The sequence below is a fragment of the Emydura macquarii genome, unplaced genomic scaffold, assembly GCF_026122565.2.
Source record: "Emydura macquarii macquarii isolate MOO-44397 ecotype Brisbane River unplaced genomic scaffold, CSIRO-AGI_Emac_v2 contig_450, whole genome shotgun sequence".
Taxonomy (NCBI): Eukaryota; Metazoa; Chordata; order Testudines; family Chelidae; genus Emydura; species Emydura macquarii.
The window spans coordinates 10323306-10342616 of NW_027130587.1; the positions used below are offsets into that span (position 1 = coordinate 10323306).

The 19311-nt window shown below is 48.1% G+C and overlaps 2 protein-coding genes across 2 annotated transcripts in view; both read left to right on the forward strand.

The window, feature by feature from the left end:
- TPST1 (tyrosylprotein sulfotransferase 1) overlaps positions 1-19311 on the forward strand; it is a 227699-nt gene that overhangs the window by 193536 nt on the left and 14852 nt on the right. The window lies entirely within an intron of this gene.
- LRRC75A (leucine rich repeat containing 75A) overlaps positions 8780-19311 on the forward strand; it is a 165922-nt gene continuing 155390 nt past the window's right edge. The window contains exon 1 of the mRNA XM_067537966.1: positions 8780-9049. Within this exon, the coding sequence (XP_067394067.1) occupies positions 8780-9049 (270 nt within the window). The remainder of the gene's footprint in view (positions 9050-19311) is intronic.

Consider the following 19311-nt stretch of genomic DNA (forward strand, 5'->3'; position numbering starts at 1 on the left):
CGATATAGACAAAAAGTTGATGGTAGGAATAGCCTCTGCTCTAATGTTTAAAGGTTTTATTATGTGAAAGAAAAGAATCGCAATGCAAGAAACAGATTGTGGGCGCTCAGCTCTGCTTTTAGTTGTTGCTTCATTCTTGGAGGTTGGTGCCAGGGCAGTGTGCAAGCTTTGAACAGCTGGAGGTGAGCAAACCATGTGCTTGGCTTTTGCTGCTTCAAGTAGTTCATAAACAGTCACCAGCAATACCACAACCGCTATACTGAGTGTATGCTGGGAATGGCACGTTGAACCTCTTTGCCGAGGGTGTGGAAACCTTGCCTGAGCTGCACCAAGAATCATTGTGGGTTTTTTTTCTCTCTCTCTCTGCTCTTGTGGTGATGAGATCCTCAGGAAAGAGGCCATGATCAACAATTCACACTGTGTCCCGGGCTCTGAGATGAGCCAACTAAAAGGCATTCTGTAGAACAAATGTAAACTCCTCGGCACTGCATAATTTTTATCTCTAATGATTTGATTGTGGAATAGCTGCAGCAAGCTCCATCCAGACGAGGAGCATGGATCCTGTGGTTGCCTTTTGAGGCAAAATGATGACAATGCTATGACTTTAGTGCCTGTACGTCCTTGGGTTAATCTGAACTTGGGTTTGAGCCTCCAAAGCCCTGAGCACCACCTAGGAAATACTGTGAATTGAGGGCCCCCAACACTACAGCTGCTTGGGAATTTTCCACCAGAATCATTTTTTATTTTTGCTGAAAACTTTTGATTTTCTGCCAGGAAGATCTAACTGAAATATTTTGCCCAAAATATTTAATTTTAAAATCAGTTCAACTAAGCATTAAACTGCATTTCCCTAGCAGTGCATTGCATTATGGGAGTTGTGGTTTGGGACCCCCATTCTCTCCTAGGAGCTGGGCTCCCCAGAGGATGACAACTCCTATAATATAATGCAGATTTCCCTTTGAATGAGCCATGTGGTGCATGCTGGGAGATACATGGCCCTAAGTGCATTATGGGAAGTGTGAGGGCATCAAGTTCCAGAAATACAACTCCCACGTAGCAACATCCCCCTACGAGAAAATGTCGTTTGAGATTGAACTGATTTGAAATGAAGCACTTCCGATCAGTTCAGTAAATCAGAACGAAACATTTCAATTTCAGGAATGTCAAAATAAAATGTTTTGTCCCAATTTGGGACACACACAAATATTGGAATTTCCTGTGGATTGGAAATTCTGAATTTTACTCGCTCTAGTCAACACCTGGTGGTAGGATCCAATGTAACAATTTGCCTATTGATCATACCAAACAATGTGAGGGTGCTGAATGTCTCATAACTAGAGATGGTGTCCAACCTCAATCCCTGGCTCAGAATTCTGTTTGAACTTTGGGAAAGTTCAGCTGCAGACACTAATTTCTGACAAGCCCACCCCTATTTAAAAATCACCCCGTTCTCTGATTAAACTGTACGCTCAATTTGGAGAATTAACTAAGTTAAGACCAGAATTTGTAGTTAAGCTAAGACCACTTGACTCTGCTTTGGACTTTAAAGTGGGCAAAACTGCACTATAAATGGGCCGTCACGTAACTGAGAATTCAGTCTTAGGTCTCCTATTTATTCAGAACTCCTGAGAATAGTTTCTCCATAAAAGACAAACACAATAATGGCACCAAGGTTTATTGGTGACAGGATTATAGACACTGAATTTACGCAAGCTGAGGAGGAGACCTGCCTGCATTTATTTTATCTTTCGGGCACATCAAACTGCATGAAACTAAACCTAGATTTTTATAGCCTAGAGAACTGTACATTTATAACCCATGTGAAATTAGGTCTGTATGGCAGCCATCCAGCAAGGCTGATTTAAAGTCAGGTTGTAAATTTGCTCCTCTTTGACCGTTATCACTGAATGTTAACAAATGTGGCAACATGCAAAGCAAAAAGACTTTGTTCGTTACAAATACGAGAACTCAAGCAACTTTGCACAAATAGGATCTGCTTCTGCAAAACAAACTCTTGAGTTCAACTCCCCCTTCTATCTCCCTAAGAGTTTCAGAGCATAATGTTTATTTTGTTCCCATCTAAACAAAAGGCATCAAGAGTTTAGCTGGCAGTTCGCTGTGAAAATCTGCAAATGTAATCTGGCTGGCACTGCTTTTACCATCCATCTTTCGCTGAGATTTGACATGGATAAAGCTGTGGAATGGCAGAAACTTGATCTTAACCAGTCAGGAAGCACTATCTGACTCACTGGTTACTTCTAGATGCAGAAAAGCATTCAGGTCAGAATGAAGGGATGCAGAGGTATAGGTGATTGGGGGCATTGGTACTACTGGCAATGGGAGCCCTTAACTTTTTTGAGTCCCTGGTTCAAATAAGGAATGGGTCACTGATGACCAAAACTCAGATGCTTGACTGTTGGCTGTGTGCAATGAGTTAGCAATCTTAGTTCAATCCCTAATGGCCTCCAACCATGTCCAAAACCCATTTAAGCTTGGTGCTCAGCCGCTGTACATTTATCACCTCGACAAGCTCCGTCAAACATACATTAATCTCGGAAAGAAATCCGATAATAAATAAGTGAAGTACGTAATTGGGAGACGCACGCACAGAAGATGGATTTGATAATGTGAAGTTCAATGATGAATGATTTATTGTTGAAAAAGTTAGGTGCGCATGGGGTTAGGCTGTTTATTTTCAAAAGGGTAACAGGGCTGGATGGAGTTTGTTTTGAAGTAGCATTCATTTTCACGTAATGGCGAGATGCTGTGAAACATTTGGAAAGAATCCGGAGTGTGAGTCAAACAGTGAATCGTGTCTGTTTGCTATCTCCAGGGGTTCTGCATATTTCTTCGTTCCTAGAGGAAGAGCGCAGGCAGACTGCTGCTCTGTCCTCTGAAGCATTCCAGTTAAATCTGATCAGTGCACGCCTCAAAGCAGAGGGCTGATTCTCATGCCTATAATCTGGAATAACTCCCCTGGAGTCTTTGATTCCTGGTCTTCCTCAGCACCAGTGAGCCTTCAGGTTTGCACAGGTTTTCTATAGCACTCTTAATCCAAGGAACTTGAAACACTTTACAGATATTACTAAATCAAGGCCTGCATGAGCATGTGATGTAGGCAAGTGGTGTTAGCGCCATTTTCAGAATGGGTACACTGAGGCACAGAGGTTTAAGTGACTCTCTAGCTCATAGAAGAGTTAGTAGCCACAACAGAACTCGGGAATCCTGACTCTTAAGCATGTGTTCAAACCACTAGTTTGCATTCTCGCTCTGGCACCTACTTTGGGAACATCTTTGCATCCAAGTCACTAGCAAACTCCACCGTGGGCCCTTCTCCAGAAAGGAAGCACTGTCATGGTACAGCAGCTTCTTCATGCAAATTTTCCTTTCTGTTAATTGCAGTCCCTGAAAATTTTTCTTACCCAGTTTGCTAGCTTGTATTTCATCTGCTGTATATTTTCTTTGGTCGTTCATGATTTAAGAGCAGCACACATCTGCTTTTGCTGGCTGAAGTAAATAGCTTCTTTCTGTATGCTAGATCTGATTTTATTTTTTACTTCCCAGCCTTTTCCTTCCTGAAGCTGAGATTTACTATTAACTATTATATTTAATTTGTTTTCGCTGTCTCCTGGAAGGTTTTGAAACAGAATTATGTCGATTCTATCTTTTTATAATAAAAACAGAGAGTGAAATCTGAATCCCATAGAAATCAATGGCAAAAATCCCATTTGGCTTCAGTGGAGCCAGAAGTTCACCCATAGGCAGTCTGGAGGCTAGTTGACACATGCTTTTTAACTCTTGGCCACTTGTTCGAATCTAGCCCAGTTTGGCAGCTAGTGAGTGCATGACTCTTGTTTTCTAGCCATCTGACTTCTCTTTAGTATGCAGGATGATAAAGGCTCTGATCTAAAACCCATTGAAATCAATGGGAGTTTCTCCACTAGCATCACTGTGCTTTGCACCCGGCCTTAATTAAGATAGCTGAGCTCCTTACAAATGACACTGATGAGTCTCTAGATACAGAGAGACTGGAAACTTCTGGTCAAGTCAGAAGCAGACATGAGGCCACGTTACAAAACCTCTACCAAAATTACCTCCTCCTCCCTCCCACTGGAGGCCAGCCTTTTGAAGAGGCCAGGGAGGCTGACCTGGTCTCTCACCCCCATAGATGGTTCTGCCAGGTCTGGAAGGAAGCTGCCCATTGTGTCCCTGTTCTGTAGAACGTGAGAGGCGTTCAGTAGGTGTGGGCCTGTCACTATGACAAACCTTGCTAGCACCAAAACTCGGAATAAAAGAGTAATGCTCCATTAAAAACATAGGTAGATACTTTGCTAACAACTAACTGAGGTGGTTTCCCCTCCAGACCAAAACAACCACCACCACCTCACTAAATCCCATTCATTCCCTCTTTATATATCGAGAGAGAGAAGATGACTCAAATATTTAGCAAGGACCTCTTGGCAGCTTTAGCTGCTGACTTGAATCGTCTAAACAACTTTTGGATGTGTGTAAACAGAGCCTTCTGCTTCTATAAACACTGCTTCTAAATTGTTGAGTGGAAGAAAGCTGAAGCGGTCACATGAAAGGAAGATTTATGACTTCCGTCAGCCGAAGCAATTCTGTATTCCTCTGGGGTTTGCGAGTTTGGACTTGTTTTCCTTGGGAAATCTGGGAGGACAGGGACTGTGGGTGCCTGGCCTATAACAGAAGATGGCATCTTAATGATCGCTGAGAAAATGGCAAGCTGTGGACGACCCATTCAGTGGTGATCTCTTGAGAAGAATCAATACAAATATTTTTAAACCTAAGCATCTCTGAAGAGGAGGAATAGTGCCAACTTCGTCTAGAAAGAGAGGGAAGTAAGCTTCTGATGCACAGGGGTTTATCTTCACAGCACCCATGAAGTGCCAGTGTGAGTCGCCCCAATGCAGTAAATCCCTTGGCATTGAACAGATCCTCCCTTATGTCTAAACTAAAGAAATCTTTTCATTCTTCAGATGAGAATCAATCATTAAATGGCATTTGCCGGTGCCAAAAATTGATATCTGCTTTTATTACAGCTCATTGCTTCCCTGAGCTGTAAACGTAACCTGGTGTACTGGGGAAACTCTTGCATGGTCCATATTAAGTTTTCTACTTATCAAGCTTCAGTAAGTAAGCAACCACTTAGATGTTCTCAGAAGCAACCCATGGTCTCCGTGAACTCCCCTCTCGGGTGAAGAAAGGAGAGGATGCTGCTTCTGGTGATGGGATAAAGAGGTGCATATTGTGCGTAATGGGTATGAGAATACTTTGAGATCCAAGTAAAAGTGCAAAGTACTTTATAAAGATGGATAATAAAACTCCCCCCATCTTGCAGGCAGTGAAATGAAACAGAGTTGAAATGACTTGCCCAAGGTTGTCGCACAATAAGGCCTAGTCTGCACTAAAAACTTTTGCTTAGGGGTGTGTTTTATACTGGTAAAAGCCCTAATGTAAATGCAGCTATCCTGGCCAAAAAAATGGTATTGCCGGAATAAACTGAGTCTATGCTCAGTGTTTGCCCAGCAACTTTTTTCTAGCATAGACCTGATCTTGGTCAGCAGAATAGTCAGCGAGAGTACCCACATCTCCTGCGTGAGAGGCAGGAGTTGTCTTGCATCCTATTCCTGGCTCTGCCACTGAGCTGCACAGTGACCGTGGCTGAATTCCTCCCCGCCCTGTGCCTCGGTTTCCCCTCCTACTGTTCGTTTATTTAGGCTTTGAGTCGGGAAGGCACTTAAGCACATGCTTACTCAGGATAGTACTTAACAATGCACTTACCTTTAAGAACACGCTAGGGTGCTTTCCTGCACTGGATCCCTAGACTGCAAGCTCTTTAGGGCAGGACTGTCTCTCACTAAGTTTTTTTTTTTCCGGTGCCCGACCCAGTCAGGTCACAATCTTGGCTTGAGCTCATCGGTGCAGCCACGATACAAACAAGCCACCTGACTCCCAGTCTCCTGCTGTAACCTGTGCCACTGCCCCGTGAGGGGCTTCTGAGCCCTGGGTAGGTACGTGGGCCTGTAGGTGACTGAACAGCTGACAAGATGGCATTGGCAGGCTGCAAGGGGAAAACTACATGGCCTTTCATGGGTGGAGGATGGCAACTGACAGAAGCCCTGAAGTGGCATCAGGGACTGGTGGGAGCTCTCGGAGGTGGGGGAGTAGAGGGAGTTTCTGGGAGCAGCAGTTCTGCTCACAGCCCTTCACTCTTCACAGAATAATTGCAAGATCTCTCTCTGAAAATCTGGCCCTCTGGGTGTCTTGCCTTTCTCTGTCCTTTTGTTTAGTTTGTTATGGGAATCAAGGGAGTAACATATAAGGAAGACTGGATCTGTCAATGGCTGAGCCTCCACCTAGGATAGAATAGAGCAGTGGTTCTCAACCACGCGTACGCATACCTTTGGGGGTATTTATGAGGTCTTCCAGGGAATACATCAGCTCATCTAGATATTTGCCTGGTTTTACAATAGGCTACATAGAATATTAGAGTTGGAAGGGTTTAGTTAATTTTTAGATACCCTGGGACCAGGCCACTGAGTGCCTTGAAGATAAGGAGGGAGACCTTGCTTTGATAGTCGATGCATAGGTGCCAGAACTAGGGCTGCGGAGCGTGCTGCTGCAGTCCTTGGCTCGAAGTGGTGTCCATTATATACAGGCTTTACAGTTTGGTTCAATGGCTCTCAGCATCCCCACTATACAAATTGGTTCCAGCGCCCCTGACTGGAGGGGAGATGGGCTCGTGGCAGCCTGTGCTGCTAAGCAGATCTCCTGCCACAATCTGAACTACTTGGAGTTTCCTAAGCGCTGAAGGCTTCATGGCCCGCTCTGCTGGCTGGTGGTGGTGGTCCAGCTAAGAAGTGATGAAGACGTGAATAGCTGAGGTCAGTTGCCAAGATGGGACAGTCTCTCCTACTCAACTGGAGCTGGTACAAAGCATTACCGCCGGATGCTGCTGAGAGCTCACCATCAGGGAGGAATTCAGGTGCCTCCTGGACTACTGACTAAACGGGCCAGTGGTGGGGGTGAAACTTCAATCAAAGGAGCCTGCGCTGTGGCTGCAAACTCCTCAGAACACTTTCCTCTGCCCAGTAGCATGACTTCTCTCGTGCTTGGGTGCAGCTTCAACCGGCTATTCTGCAGCCGAGAGCGGAGGTGGTCCAAGCCCTGGGCTTGGTGCTGTGATTGTAGGGGGCGAGGATAGTAGGGCTGTGTCACCTACGCCTGCCTGGGCCTGGTGTTGTCTGCCCAGTGGCCTGAGTGGGTGCAGGCAGGTGTTGCACAGGAGCAGACAGCAAGAGGCGGGGGGGCGGCTGGTGCAGGGCTGGGGCAGGGAGGTGCCGTGCGGTGTTTGGACCGGGGGGCTGTGCGCTTGGAAATATCATCACATTAAATCCCCTTCACCTCCTTCGGTCCGCGCTCTGATTCTGCCCTTTCTCCTGAACCAGGGCTGGGCTTTAACGCCCCAGCCTCCCTCTGCTGCCTGGATGGCCCAGGGCAGACACCCCGCTGGCCCTGGACAGCTGGGGTCCTCCCCAGGCCCTGCCCGTGGGGAAGAGCAGCGGGCTGCTAGGGGCCGGGTCTGAGCCTCCCCCACGGGCGGCGCCCAGGCCCGGCCGGCTGCCGGGACCCCCCAGCCGGGCCTTGCCGAAGGTAGCGCTGCGCCCGCGGGCTCCGGCTGGGCGGGAGCGACTCTCCTAGCGGTGTGCGTGGCCAGGACACCCCGCCGCCCCCGGCTACGAGCCAGGCCGCTCCCGCTGGAGCACCCAGCCAGCGAGCAGCCGCCCTCCGCCGGCCAGGGGGCGCGGGGCTCGCAGGGCGACGTGCCAGCGAGTCCCACCGCCCAGCCGCGGGTGTCCCCCTAGCCGGAGCCGCCTCCCGCCTCCGCCGCACCGCAGCCGGCAGGGGCGGAGCCCGGTCCGGATCCCGCTTCCTCCCGCAGCCCGGCCCCGCCGCGCCGAGCCCGGCCTCCCTCGCTCCCCCGGCGGCGGGCAGCTGCCACCGGCGCCTCCCCGCTCCCTTGCGCGCTGCCAGGCTGGCCCCGGCCCCGGCCCCGGCGGGAGCGGCTCGGGATCTCGCCCGGAGCTCGCCGCCCGCTTGATTCATCCCTGCCCGGCAGCAGGAGGAGGCGGGTCCCGGCTGCGGCGGGGCGGGCTCGGGCGAGCTTCGTGCCGGGGCGCGCAACAGTTTCCCCCGAAGTTGCGCCGGCCCGCCCCGGCCCGGGGGAGGGGGCAGGACTCGGCCCGGCCCGGCCCCTCACCCGCCGTGCGCCCCAGCCGAGCCGCGCCGAGCCGAGCCACTCCCCGGAGCGGAGCCGAGCCGAGCCGGGCGGGGCGTGCAGCACCTGCCGCGGGCGGGCGGGCGGGCAGGGGGTGCGCGGTGCCCGGCTGCAGGGGGAGGAATCGCGCCCGCGGCGGCCGCTGGTTTTGCAAAGTCCCCGCGGCAGCAGAGCCGGGCCGGGCCGGGCGCATTGGGCCAGTCCCCGGCGTGAGACGCTCGCTCCGTCCAGGAGCCGCTCCGTGTCCGTGTCCGTGTCCGAGCCCGAGCAGGGGCGATGCCGGGCGGCTAGCAGGATTTCTTAGCGGGGAGCAAACCCAGACCCGGCTCGGGGTCCCTCGGGGCGCGGCTGTCGCTGAGATCTGACCCCCCCTCCCCGGCCGCCTCCCTTCCCACCGTGAGCCCCTGAGACCCCCCCAGGCTGGTGCATGAAGCCCGGGATTGACCTGTCGGATGAGGCGCCCAGCGGCTTGGCTAGACCATGGGCACCAAGCAGACCAAAGGATGCCAGCCCCCCAGTGCAGGGGAGAGCCCCCAGGCCCACCCCCCGGGCTCCCGCAAGAAGATGCCGGCCAGGGAGCGGGGAGACTTCCTCGCTTCCTTCATGGTGAAGTCCGGCGATAAGTTTGGGAGGAGCGGCGGCAACCTGCCCCCTTATCACCGGCGGATTGGCATGATCCAGGACATGCTGCTGCTGGTGAAGCAAGGGAAACAGGAGGAGGCGACTGAGCTGCTAAAACACCTGCGACAGGTGAGTGAGCCAGCTCTGTCTGGAGGGAGGAGCATGGGATGGAACGGGCCCGGCCTGGGTCCTGTGGGGAGGGTGTGAAGGGAATGATCCTCCTCGCAAGTTCTTGGCAAACCAGGTCTGGGAAAACAATGTAAAACTAGGCAGGATGAAATGGGAAGCAGTCCCTGCTTGGTAAAGGGTGTGGGCTGGGTAATCTATAACACAGCTTCTCCTGGTCTAGCTGCTATAGCATAGCTGTATGGGGAAGGGTTCAGAAACGTCAGTCACTATTCCGTGGTCATTATGTCAAAAAACTCAGAGAAGCCTTGGGACTTCACCCAATTGTTTTATGTGCCAGTGAAACTTGGTGCACTGTAGAGCCCTGCTGAAAGCATCTTTCTCTCTCTTTACTTGTATCGCTTTGGAGTCCAAAATAAGCATGATCAGTGTAAGAAGTTCCCATTTAACTTTCAAAAAGTTCATGTGTTTAAACAGCTCTTTAACTCTCCAGAAAGTCTCTGGGTAATCTGAACTACCAGCCTTTTGTCTCAAAGATTCGTGGCTTTTTCTTTACAATACAAAAAACATGAACAATGGACGGCTTCATATCAATCTTACTCTTTTGACACACACCAGCTGATGGAATTTAGTTCCTGTTTGATTAAGGCTTGTAAAATTACCTTGGGATCTTTTAAGATGGATGGTACTATGTGTAAATAAGGAATTATTTAATATATGATCTTAACCAATGCCCCTCACCTGACAGTCTGTTCCAGTCAGGTGTTAACTGAGAGACAACACTGTCAAAGGTTGATCTGAGCCAGTGACAGGATAGCAAAGAGCAATGTTCTCTGTCCTCTGGGACCCTGAAACAAAAGCAGAAGCAAGAGTGGCTTCAGAAGTAAAAGGTGGTAATGGGGCTGACCCTGTTTTTGAGAACTCTTAAAGGGAAACAATTGCTCTGTAAACTGTGATTAACAATTTCCTGAGGTATCAGGTGCCAACAAAAGATCAAAGTGCTATGGGAACTTTCAAGGTGCTTGTTTTTTGGAAACGATGTGCTAATCAGTTTTTCGATGTGAAAGTAAAAATGGACCTATCCACACCAAACTGGATTTGTTTCCATGGAATAATGGAGGTCTGCAAGTCCTGTCGACAAGATTAACCTTGCAATGGGCATTATTAGTGTCACCTGTGGGGAAGTTGCTCAGATTTGCTCTGTGCAGCAGTAGCTACCTTTTAGTCCCTACGATTGCTGTGTGTAGGTTCTTCTGTGGAAAAATGCACCCTTTCTACTTTTATTCTTGGTGGTGTTTTTCTGCTTTTCGATTTATTGTCTTATTGTTAGAGGTAGATATTTTGTTCTTTGCATGCTTTTATTTTTCCTTCCCTTTCACTGGCACCTGTCAGAAAGACATTTTCTCACTGAAACCAAGAATGCAGGTTGTGTGACTTGTAGCTGTCTTCGGAGTAGTTTCATTGAGAGCTACGGAGGAGATGCTGTAAGAAGAAAGCTTTTGAGTTTTTTCATGTTCCCTACTGTGCTCTCCTGTTGTCTGTTCTCACTTCTAGGTAACATTATCATCCCCAAACCAGAGCGCACATTCCTACATGCGATATAGTAACACGGTTATTAAAGACTGCATGTTTTCCTTTGGATCTCTGCACAGATCTTCCATTGGATGTCAGTGAGGGTTTTGGGTGAGGAATGTGGTTTGTTAGGTGTATGGATTGAAAAAGGTAATGATCCAAGTTGTAAATTTCTGCCTCAAAACACCAAATAGACCATGTCGAAGCTTTGTGGTAAAGAGCTTGATCTCATGTCATTTGAAGTCAGTAGGAAGACACCTGTTGACTTCAGTGGACATTAGATCAGATCCCAAATGTGTGTTGGAAGCAAAATAGTTATCCTCACAAGAAGGCTTGTTCCCACGTTCTCTGGCTGCCAATTCCCAAAGTGCTTGAGCCTTTCTTGCTTCGCAGCTGTGATCTGAAGCTCTTCTCTTAGCTTGGGCAGGAGATCGCCCTTTGCCCGCTCTGGATCAGCGGGGTGGAGAATTTGAGTGAAATGTGACATTTAACAGTGGTTGCCCTGATGATGCTGTGAGGTGTCCTGCCACCATGATTGGGGGAAAACTGCATATCCCCTGGAGCCAGAAATGTATTTCAAAATGCTGGAAGAGACAAAGAACCTGTTACAGTCTGATAAGTCTTTATAAACAAGTGTTTCTGAAGAAGAGCTCACATAAAATATACCTTGAGATGTCGTAATCAGGAACACTTTGTCCTAGATACTATAATGGACTTGATTATTCTCTGCCATTCACAAGCATTATTCTCTGCCATCTAATTGGGAACTTAAGAGCCCCATTGATCAAACTCCTGATTTTCTGTGGCTCTGAGAGTTTAATTTTCATGGATCTTGGCAGTTTGATGCTGGGGCTGAGCTCTCGCCCCCGCTGCATGGCAGAGAAAGAATGTGGTTTAACTCTTAAGATGGGAGTTGGAACTAAAGGATAGTGAGTTTTGCTGGTCGCTGAATTCCAACGCTGCCTGAGTCTGGAAGAGTGACTAGGGGGATGAGATTCCTTCTACAGAAAGAACTGAGTTTTGTGGCACATCAGACTGCAGACTCCTGGGGGCAGAGACTGTCTCATCAGTGTGGTTTGTAAAGCACTGAGCATAAAGGGGGCCACATCTTGGTTGGGACATCTGGATGCTACAGTAATGTATAGTAAATGATAACACGGGATTTGGGATTTTTTTAGAGAAGCCTAAGGGAGTTAATGCCCACCTTCAATGAATTTCAATGGGATCTGGGTGCCTAATTCCCTTGGGTTACTCTGAAAATTCCAGTCAGAGTGCCTGCTCCACAGCCCATTGAGATCAGTGGGAGCTTTTCCATAGTTTCCGGTGGGCTTTGGATCAGGCCCCGTAGGCTAAGGAGAAGACAATGTTAGTAGCTCCAGTTCTCCAGGCCTTTCTGTGTGTGGCTAATGTGCTGGCTGAATTGATCTGCAGGATTCCTATCCATGCTTCCTATGGCTATCTGAGCCAAGCCTCCTGAAGTCAAGGGATGGACACCCTTTGTCTGTGGACTATGTGCATGTCTGCTTACAGGCTGTGCTTTTTGCCTGGACAAAGCCCCAAATCTTGGATTGGGTTCTTCCCATAGTTGCCAGCACCCTTAGAAAAGTTACATATAATAGACAGCAGCAGGAAAACAAACACAGGCTGGGAGGCAGCACAGACTACTACGGTGAGCATCACAACGCCTACATTTTAAACCCACCTCTGCCACTGATTTGCTCTATGGCCTTGGGCAAATCGCACAATCTGCCTGTGCCAGTTTTCCAATGGGAGTGATGCTTACCTCGTTTATATATTGCTGCAAGATTTAGTCAGTCGGTGTTTGCAAAGAGCCTTCAATCTGTAAAGAGCTCTGCAAGTGCGAAGTGTTATGAAGTGAAAGCAAGCTTTGCAAACAAGTTGAAAAAAATAAACGACAAAGGAGTACACTAGAGGTTCTTGTTACAAGGCTGCTCCTCAGGGAAAATGCAGTAGGTGGTCTCCAGCGCTGAGGCAATTCTAAATGCTGCCTATTTTGTTTCCGATGTGCATTATCACTGCATTCAAAATCATACAGCAGCCTTTAAAGAGGATGCATTGTCTGTGTGTTTGCACAGACAGCCTAATTTTGCAACAGAGTCTTTCAGGTAGCGTCAACGCCTTCTGCTGCTTTTTCCTTCTGGTCTGTTAATAGTGTCGACTGCTTGGAGTCTGAGAGCATGCCTGAAGCAGAGTAAATCCAAAAAAAAGCAGCATCGTGTGCCCCTCTTCTGACTGTGCACTTCCCTGTAAACCCATGAATCCTGGCATGTTGGCTCCCTGCGGGTGCTGCACGTCGCATCTTTTGTTTTTGATAGTTAGACCAACATGTTGAGGATGAATGGAAATGTACAAAACGCTTGCCTGTAATTCAAAGAATCCTGGTAACAGTATTTACGGTAATCCGCTGCATGCAATGGACATCCTAGGGTTTCACGATGATGCTGGGATATTTCCTTTTATGGAAATAATTCCCTGTATCCATAGATTGAATGGCCTTTGACTCCAGTTTCCTTTTTATGAAGTAACTTCTGAAGCCATCCCTGTCTGTGTTTCCCTGCTGCTTTCCCTTAATGGGCTGCCATACGGCTTGGTCCTCAGAGAAACTGAGCTCTGAATCCAACAGGATGTGTGGATGCTCTGTGGCCTGACCCTTCCATTCCCCACGACCTCACAGGATCGGCTCCCTGACTCTGGGCCCTGATCCAGTGGTCAGCGGTGTGTGGGTGGATTGCTGTGCCTGGATGGAGACTTATTAATGACATTCAAATTAACGAAGCTCTGTGCAAGCGGATTGCTATGCTGGTGTGCTATCGATTGCAGGATCAGGCTTTGCATTCAAATGGGAGGCTGGCCCACGCTGGGTTTTGGAGGCTTGTTCTTAAAAAATGGGGTTAATTGGCTAAAACAGCCAAACTGTACTGTCAGATTATTAGACTCTGGGAGTATTTGTAAAATAAAACATATTTTCCTCCCTTCCTGTGCCAAGCGTATCATTTCCCCAGTGAAATGATGAGGCCCTTCACAGCACATTACGTTTTTCTCTAAGAATTTGCCATTGGTTATGGCTGTGTGTGGAATTTTCCCTGGGCTGGCACTGCTGCTTCAGCTGAAGTTTTGTCATGTTTCCCTTGTTCTGCTCATTCCAGACTTAGCTGGAGAGAACAGTTTGTGCGCACACACCCCCAGGGGCTTCCTCAGGCTTGCAGTCCCTCCTGCTCTGGAGAACAGGACCAGGCTGTTCTGAAGAAGGGGGCAGATCTGCATGTGGTTGGGACAGGTCATTAGTGTCTCTGGAAGGTGTCACCTCTGCATATGGTGCCATATGCAAATGTTCGATCACAATAACACAAAATACTGGGAAAATGTATAGGATCGTTCTAACCTATCCAGGATGCTGTTTGTTCCGGAGCTGGTCTGAACGTGGGATCCCCGAATCCAACACCCCCTGTCCAGACTTCGTGGCCCTAGAGACAGATCTATGCAGGTGCCCAGGGCCTGGTTGTGGCACTTTCCCCTAGTGTCTCCCTACTCATAGCCCTGCTGTTTATGCTAGAGGTGGATCTAAACTGCAGACTCTGATGAGCCTGCTGCCTGTGGGGGGGGGTGTAAGTGCTGGGTTTCAGCGCAGGCCAGTGTGAACAGCAGAGTCCAGTCATGAGATCAGGATCAGAACTTCCTCCAGCATGGGGGTTTGGGTTTACGCTCAGGCCCTTGTCTAGCTGAAAGTGCTGGGGGCGGGCACAGAAAGATCCCTGTGCAATTGTCAGTTTATCGTGTCCATTCTTGTCTCACCATCCCTAATGCTCAGGGTCACGTTCTGCCCTGAGAGCCCAGCGGGAAGCTCTGGGGTGGGGGCTGGAATGGGCTAAGGCACAGTGCTACCCCCGGAGCAGGTGTCAGGCCTGTAGGAAGGCGTTGGAGAGATGTCAGCTCACTCGGATGCAGCTGGCCAGGAAGGAGAGCAGACCAACTGCTCTCGCTTGGGGAGAGAAGCCTGGCTTGGAGCCAGGAGCTGAGGAGGACGAGGGCCAGTCACAGCTTCTCTGGAGGGAGGCAGGCCTGGGTTTGTTTGGGATGTGCCAGTAGCTATTGAGCTAGGCGACGGCAGGGTGAGGTCTCGGAGCTGAGCCCAGGGGGGGGACGAATAACCTCTGAGGGGTTGAGAAGTAAGTCCAGCAGGGATAAAGGCTCCTTTTATTTTGAGTTTGTTTTGGAGCTGTGACTTCGGTCTGTGTTGGAAGCAGGTGGGGGAGGGTCATTATAGTCACCTACCCAGAGTGTTGAGCCATAAAACATCTGAGTGGGCTGGCAACCCTGTTGGGGAAACTGAGGCAGCACTGTGGGTTTGATACTAGTGTTTATAGGGCTGGATCCTGCAAGGTGCTGAGGGCCGTCGGTGCTCCCTGGGGCAGCAGTAACAGCCCTGGGGAGTCAATGGGAGCCGAGCACTTTCTGCACTGCACTCTGCAGGATTGGACCATCACTTAAATGCCAGTTCGTTGTGATGGGGTGCTGCGGGCCCAGGCACCTTGGTGCAGGGACGCTGTACCAATTTGGTTATTTGTATCTTAATTACAGGAGAGAGATGGCGGGGTGCAATTAAAAATAAATGGATGGCGTGGAAAAGGCACGTTGGGGACTTGTGTTTACTCTTTGCTATGACACCAGAGCCAGGGGACGGTCAGTGAAATTAAAAAAGCGATTCTTTGTTGCACATTCTCTAATTAATTAACTTGATTAACTATAGGCCGGGGATGTGTGGAAATGGCTGTTATTAAGCCTAGTGGTCCATGTGAGCCGTGCATCCAGTGCTTTCTCTCCGTTTCGCTTGCCATCCAATAATTTTGCCCCTTCTGGTGAGGCATGGTTTATTAAGGAGAGTTTGTAGCAGAATGTAAAGGAGTTTGAAGCCAGCGGACCATAACTGTGTATCCAGAAATAGCCTATGCCAGGGTGGATTGATTTAAATCACCAAATCATCGATTTTATTCAACTTTTCCATTGGTACTGCAGTTGCTTTTTTAAAGAAAGATGCATTCTCATTGGTTGAGAGAACCATTAAAACATATCGATTGACAACTAAATAGAGCCTTTACACTAGATTTGGTATATCTTTTTGCTACCTAGGAGGCATAATAAAACGATATACATTTAATTAAGCAATTATATAGCTTAATATTTTCAAAGTGCATGTTTTTAATATGTTAGAAAATGGTGAATGATATATTGCTTATTTACTAGATAATTAACTTTTTGCTTATGATTTGTGTCAAGCTGCATTTGGATGGTAACTGGAATTTAAAAAACCTGTACGAAGCTTATTTTCATGCAACAAAACAACATTAAACGTTTTGATAACTATGTATAAAAACATGTTTCTCATTTAAAACTAAATGATTTATTAAACAGAGGGATTAACTGTAGTCAGTGAAATAAACTGATGATTTCAGGTCAGCCTGGGAACATTTTCAAATATGCCCGAGTGACTGAAACTTAAGTTTCTACTCACTTAAGTCTCTTGAAAACGAGACCGTCTACGTTACTTAGACTGATCTATTGCGCCATATTTATAGAGCTTGATTTCAAAAGTTAGATGGTTTTTCCCCTGACTTTCTTGATATAGAAAAGCTGACTTTAACTCAGACTTTTTGACAGAGACTTATAGATTCAGCATGCTTAATTTTTATTTAAATGTAGTTTAGACCTTAACATATTTTGTATTCAATTCAGATTTAATTTTAAAGAGGTTTATTTTTAAAAAGAAAACTTATAATTTAAGAAACTTTTATAATTTAAATAAACTAAAAATATCAGACTTAAAACAAAATGAGCTGTAATGAGAGAGCAGCATTGTGATAGTGTAGAGGTGACCCATTACTTAACAGGATATTTATTGCTTCTGACACTCATTTGAAGAGTAATGGTTGGTATTGGCTCTTTGCTGTTCTTAAGTTGCAGTTTTCGATTTGGTTAATCAACTTTCCATGGTCAGGGATTCTGCACTGTGTGTTCCTTGCCTGGGCAAGACAGACTCTGACCTTTAATGGTTGTACCTTATCCCTCGCTGCATTGTAACTGGCATGTGCGCTTTGGTTTGGAAAGATGTTTGAGCAAGGGAAGTATCTACTGCAGTGGTTCTCAACTTTTCCGTTGTAGGCCGCATATGCAGCTCTGTGTGTATTATGTGGGCCCCATCCATACGATATATAGACTACCTGTATGGCTCTGAGGATGTCACGTGGGCCACAGCGGTGTGCTGGTTGAGAACCACTGATTTAGTGGTTAGAACACGTAGCTGGGAGTTCTAGTGTCAGCTTTGCCACAGACTAGCTTTCTGGCCTTATAGACTCTAAGGTCAGAAGGGACCAATACGATCATCTAGCCTGACCTCCTGCACGACGCAGGCCACAGAACCTCACCTACCCACTCCTGTAATAAACCTCTAACCTATGACTGAGTCACTGAAGTCCTCAAATCATGGTTTAAAGACTATAAGGTACAGAGAATCCACCAGCAAGTGAGCCATGCCCCATGCTACAGAGGAAGGCGAAAACCCCCTCAGAGCCCTGGGCAAATCACTCATCCTCTCTTGGCCCCGGTTTCCCCGGCTTGAAATGGGGATATAACTATTTCACAGAGTTCTTAGGAAATGTAATTCATGTTGAAGTGCTATGAGAGCTGTGGATGGAAATGGCTGTATGTAAGTGCAAAGTTTTATTAGCTGCAAATAGCACATTTGCTTGACAGGTTCTGGTAGCGTTCAAAAGTAGGTGGTGGTCTAGTCTTTGAAAGCAGCCATTGTAAATGTGCAATTCAAACCCTTCTGATCACTCTGTGTACTGATGGAGCACTGCATGCTGATTTGTAGGTGGATGTATCCTGGTCATGTAGGATGTGCTTTACGTTTGATTTACGTGTATCAAATCAATCACGTTTATCTAGGAGTGGCTCCGAGAGCATGTCCCTCCCCGTGGCACTGCTGTTCCAGTGCAGGGAACTCATGGATACTGAGGTATAAGAAGCAGAAGTAAATCAGGAGAAGTCCACAGTGAGTCATGCAATTTGCATCAAACAGCAGCAAGGGAATTAATAGCCAGGTTCAAACTGTTGTTACACAACAACCGCTCCATGTTCACACCGCCTGTTGTAACTCTCCCATGCAAAGGGCTAACTGTGCCCCGTTTTAGAGACTGGGCACCCAAACTTCGCCTCTCTGTGGGCCCGGGTTGGCACTGCCCTTAAGCGTCTGCTTAAATGTCACTGTCTTCAATGGCGTTAAAGCGTGTGACTGAAGTTAATGGAAAGGCTTGAATGCTGTGCGGAATAGAGACATGTTGCGGAACCGGTAACATTGCTATTCAGCACAGCATGGAAATACATGGACTTTAAGCAACTGAAAGTGCTCGAGTGCTTTGCTGGACTGGGGTCCCTGATGGCAGTTTGCTAGCTTCCCGAAGCCTGCAACTAATTTGCATAAAATGGACCCAACGGCTGCGCTCTGGGATCGGCTGTGGGTGCCATTGTGTACTGCTGCATTCTGGTCTTGGAACGCAGCACGCCTGGAACCACGGTCTCTATGGGCTGCAGCTCTGTACCCAGTGGAAAAGGGCTGCGGCCGTGAGCTATGCTACCAACCTCCATGGACGGGGGTGCTGTGGTGCGTCAGTGGCAGTAACGAGCCTCTATGTGCACAAAGGGGGCTCGCAAGTCAGACGAGATCTTTGACCTTGCTCTTGCCAAGGTTGCTGGAAATTGGGCTTCTCAGTCCAAGAGGATGAATGCGACTCTTGAGGATACGGTGTGCGGGTGCCACTGAGCATGCACCGAGATGGACTGATGTGTTGTTAGATGCTCATCTTACCAATGGGGAAATTGAGGCACAGAGGTTGTGACTTGCCCAAGGGCTCACAGATGGTGCCAGTGACGAGCCCAGGTCTCCTGGCTTTCAGTTTCTCACTGTCACTCAAACTATGCCATAGAACCCCAATGACAGAAACTCCATGCTTGAACAATGGGGGCCTAGGAATACACGACCGACCACCTGACCAGGGTGGTGATAGTAATGGTGAAATGCTCTGGGAGATTAGAGCGGCTTCAAAGGCAGAAAACACAATAATAACAGGGGATTTCAACTATCCTCAGGTTGGCTGGGTATGTGTCACCTCCAGGAAGGGCAACATTTCTAGACACCGTAAATGACTGCTTCTGGAACCCACCAGGGGGGAGAGAGTTCTTGATGTAGTCCTAAGGGGTGCTATAAAGGTCTAGAAGCTATGAGAGGTCGATAAAATCATGAATGGTATGGAGGAAGTGAATAGGGAAGTGTTATTTACCCCTTCATGGTCACCTGATGACATTACTAGGTAGCAGGTTGGGAAGTACTTCTTCACCCAGTGCATTCTACCCCTGGAATTCATTGTCAGGGCATGATGTGAAGGCCAAAAGCATAACTGGGGATGAAAAGAGAATCCGATGAGTTCATGGCGGATATGTTAGCCAAGATGGTCAGGCCCACTGTCTCCTGTAACTGGGAGGGCTGACTGGCTGGAGCTCTGCCAACCACTCCAACCTCAGCACTTTTCTCATTTATACGATAGCAGGACCATGTCCTGCTTCCCGGCTGCCTCGCTTTCAGATCTGACGTGAAACACACCACCCAGCTCAGGGCTCCA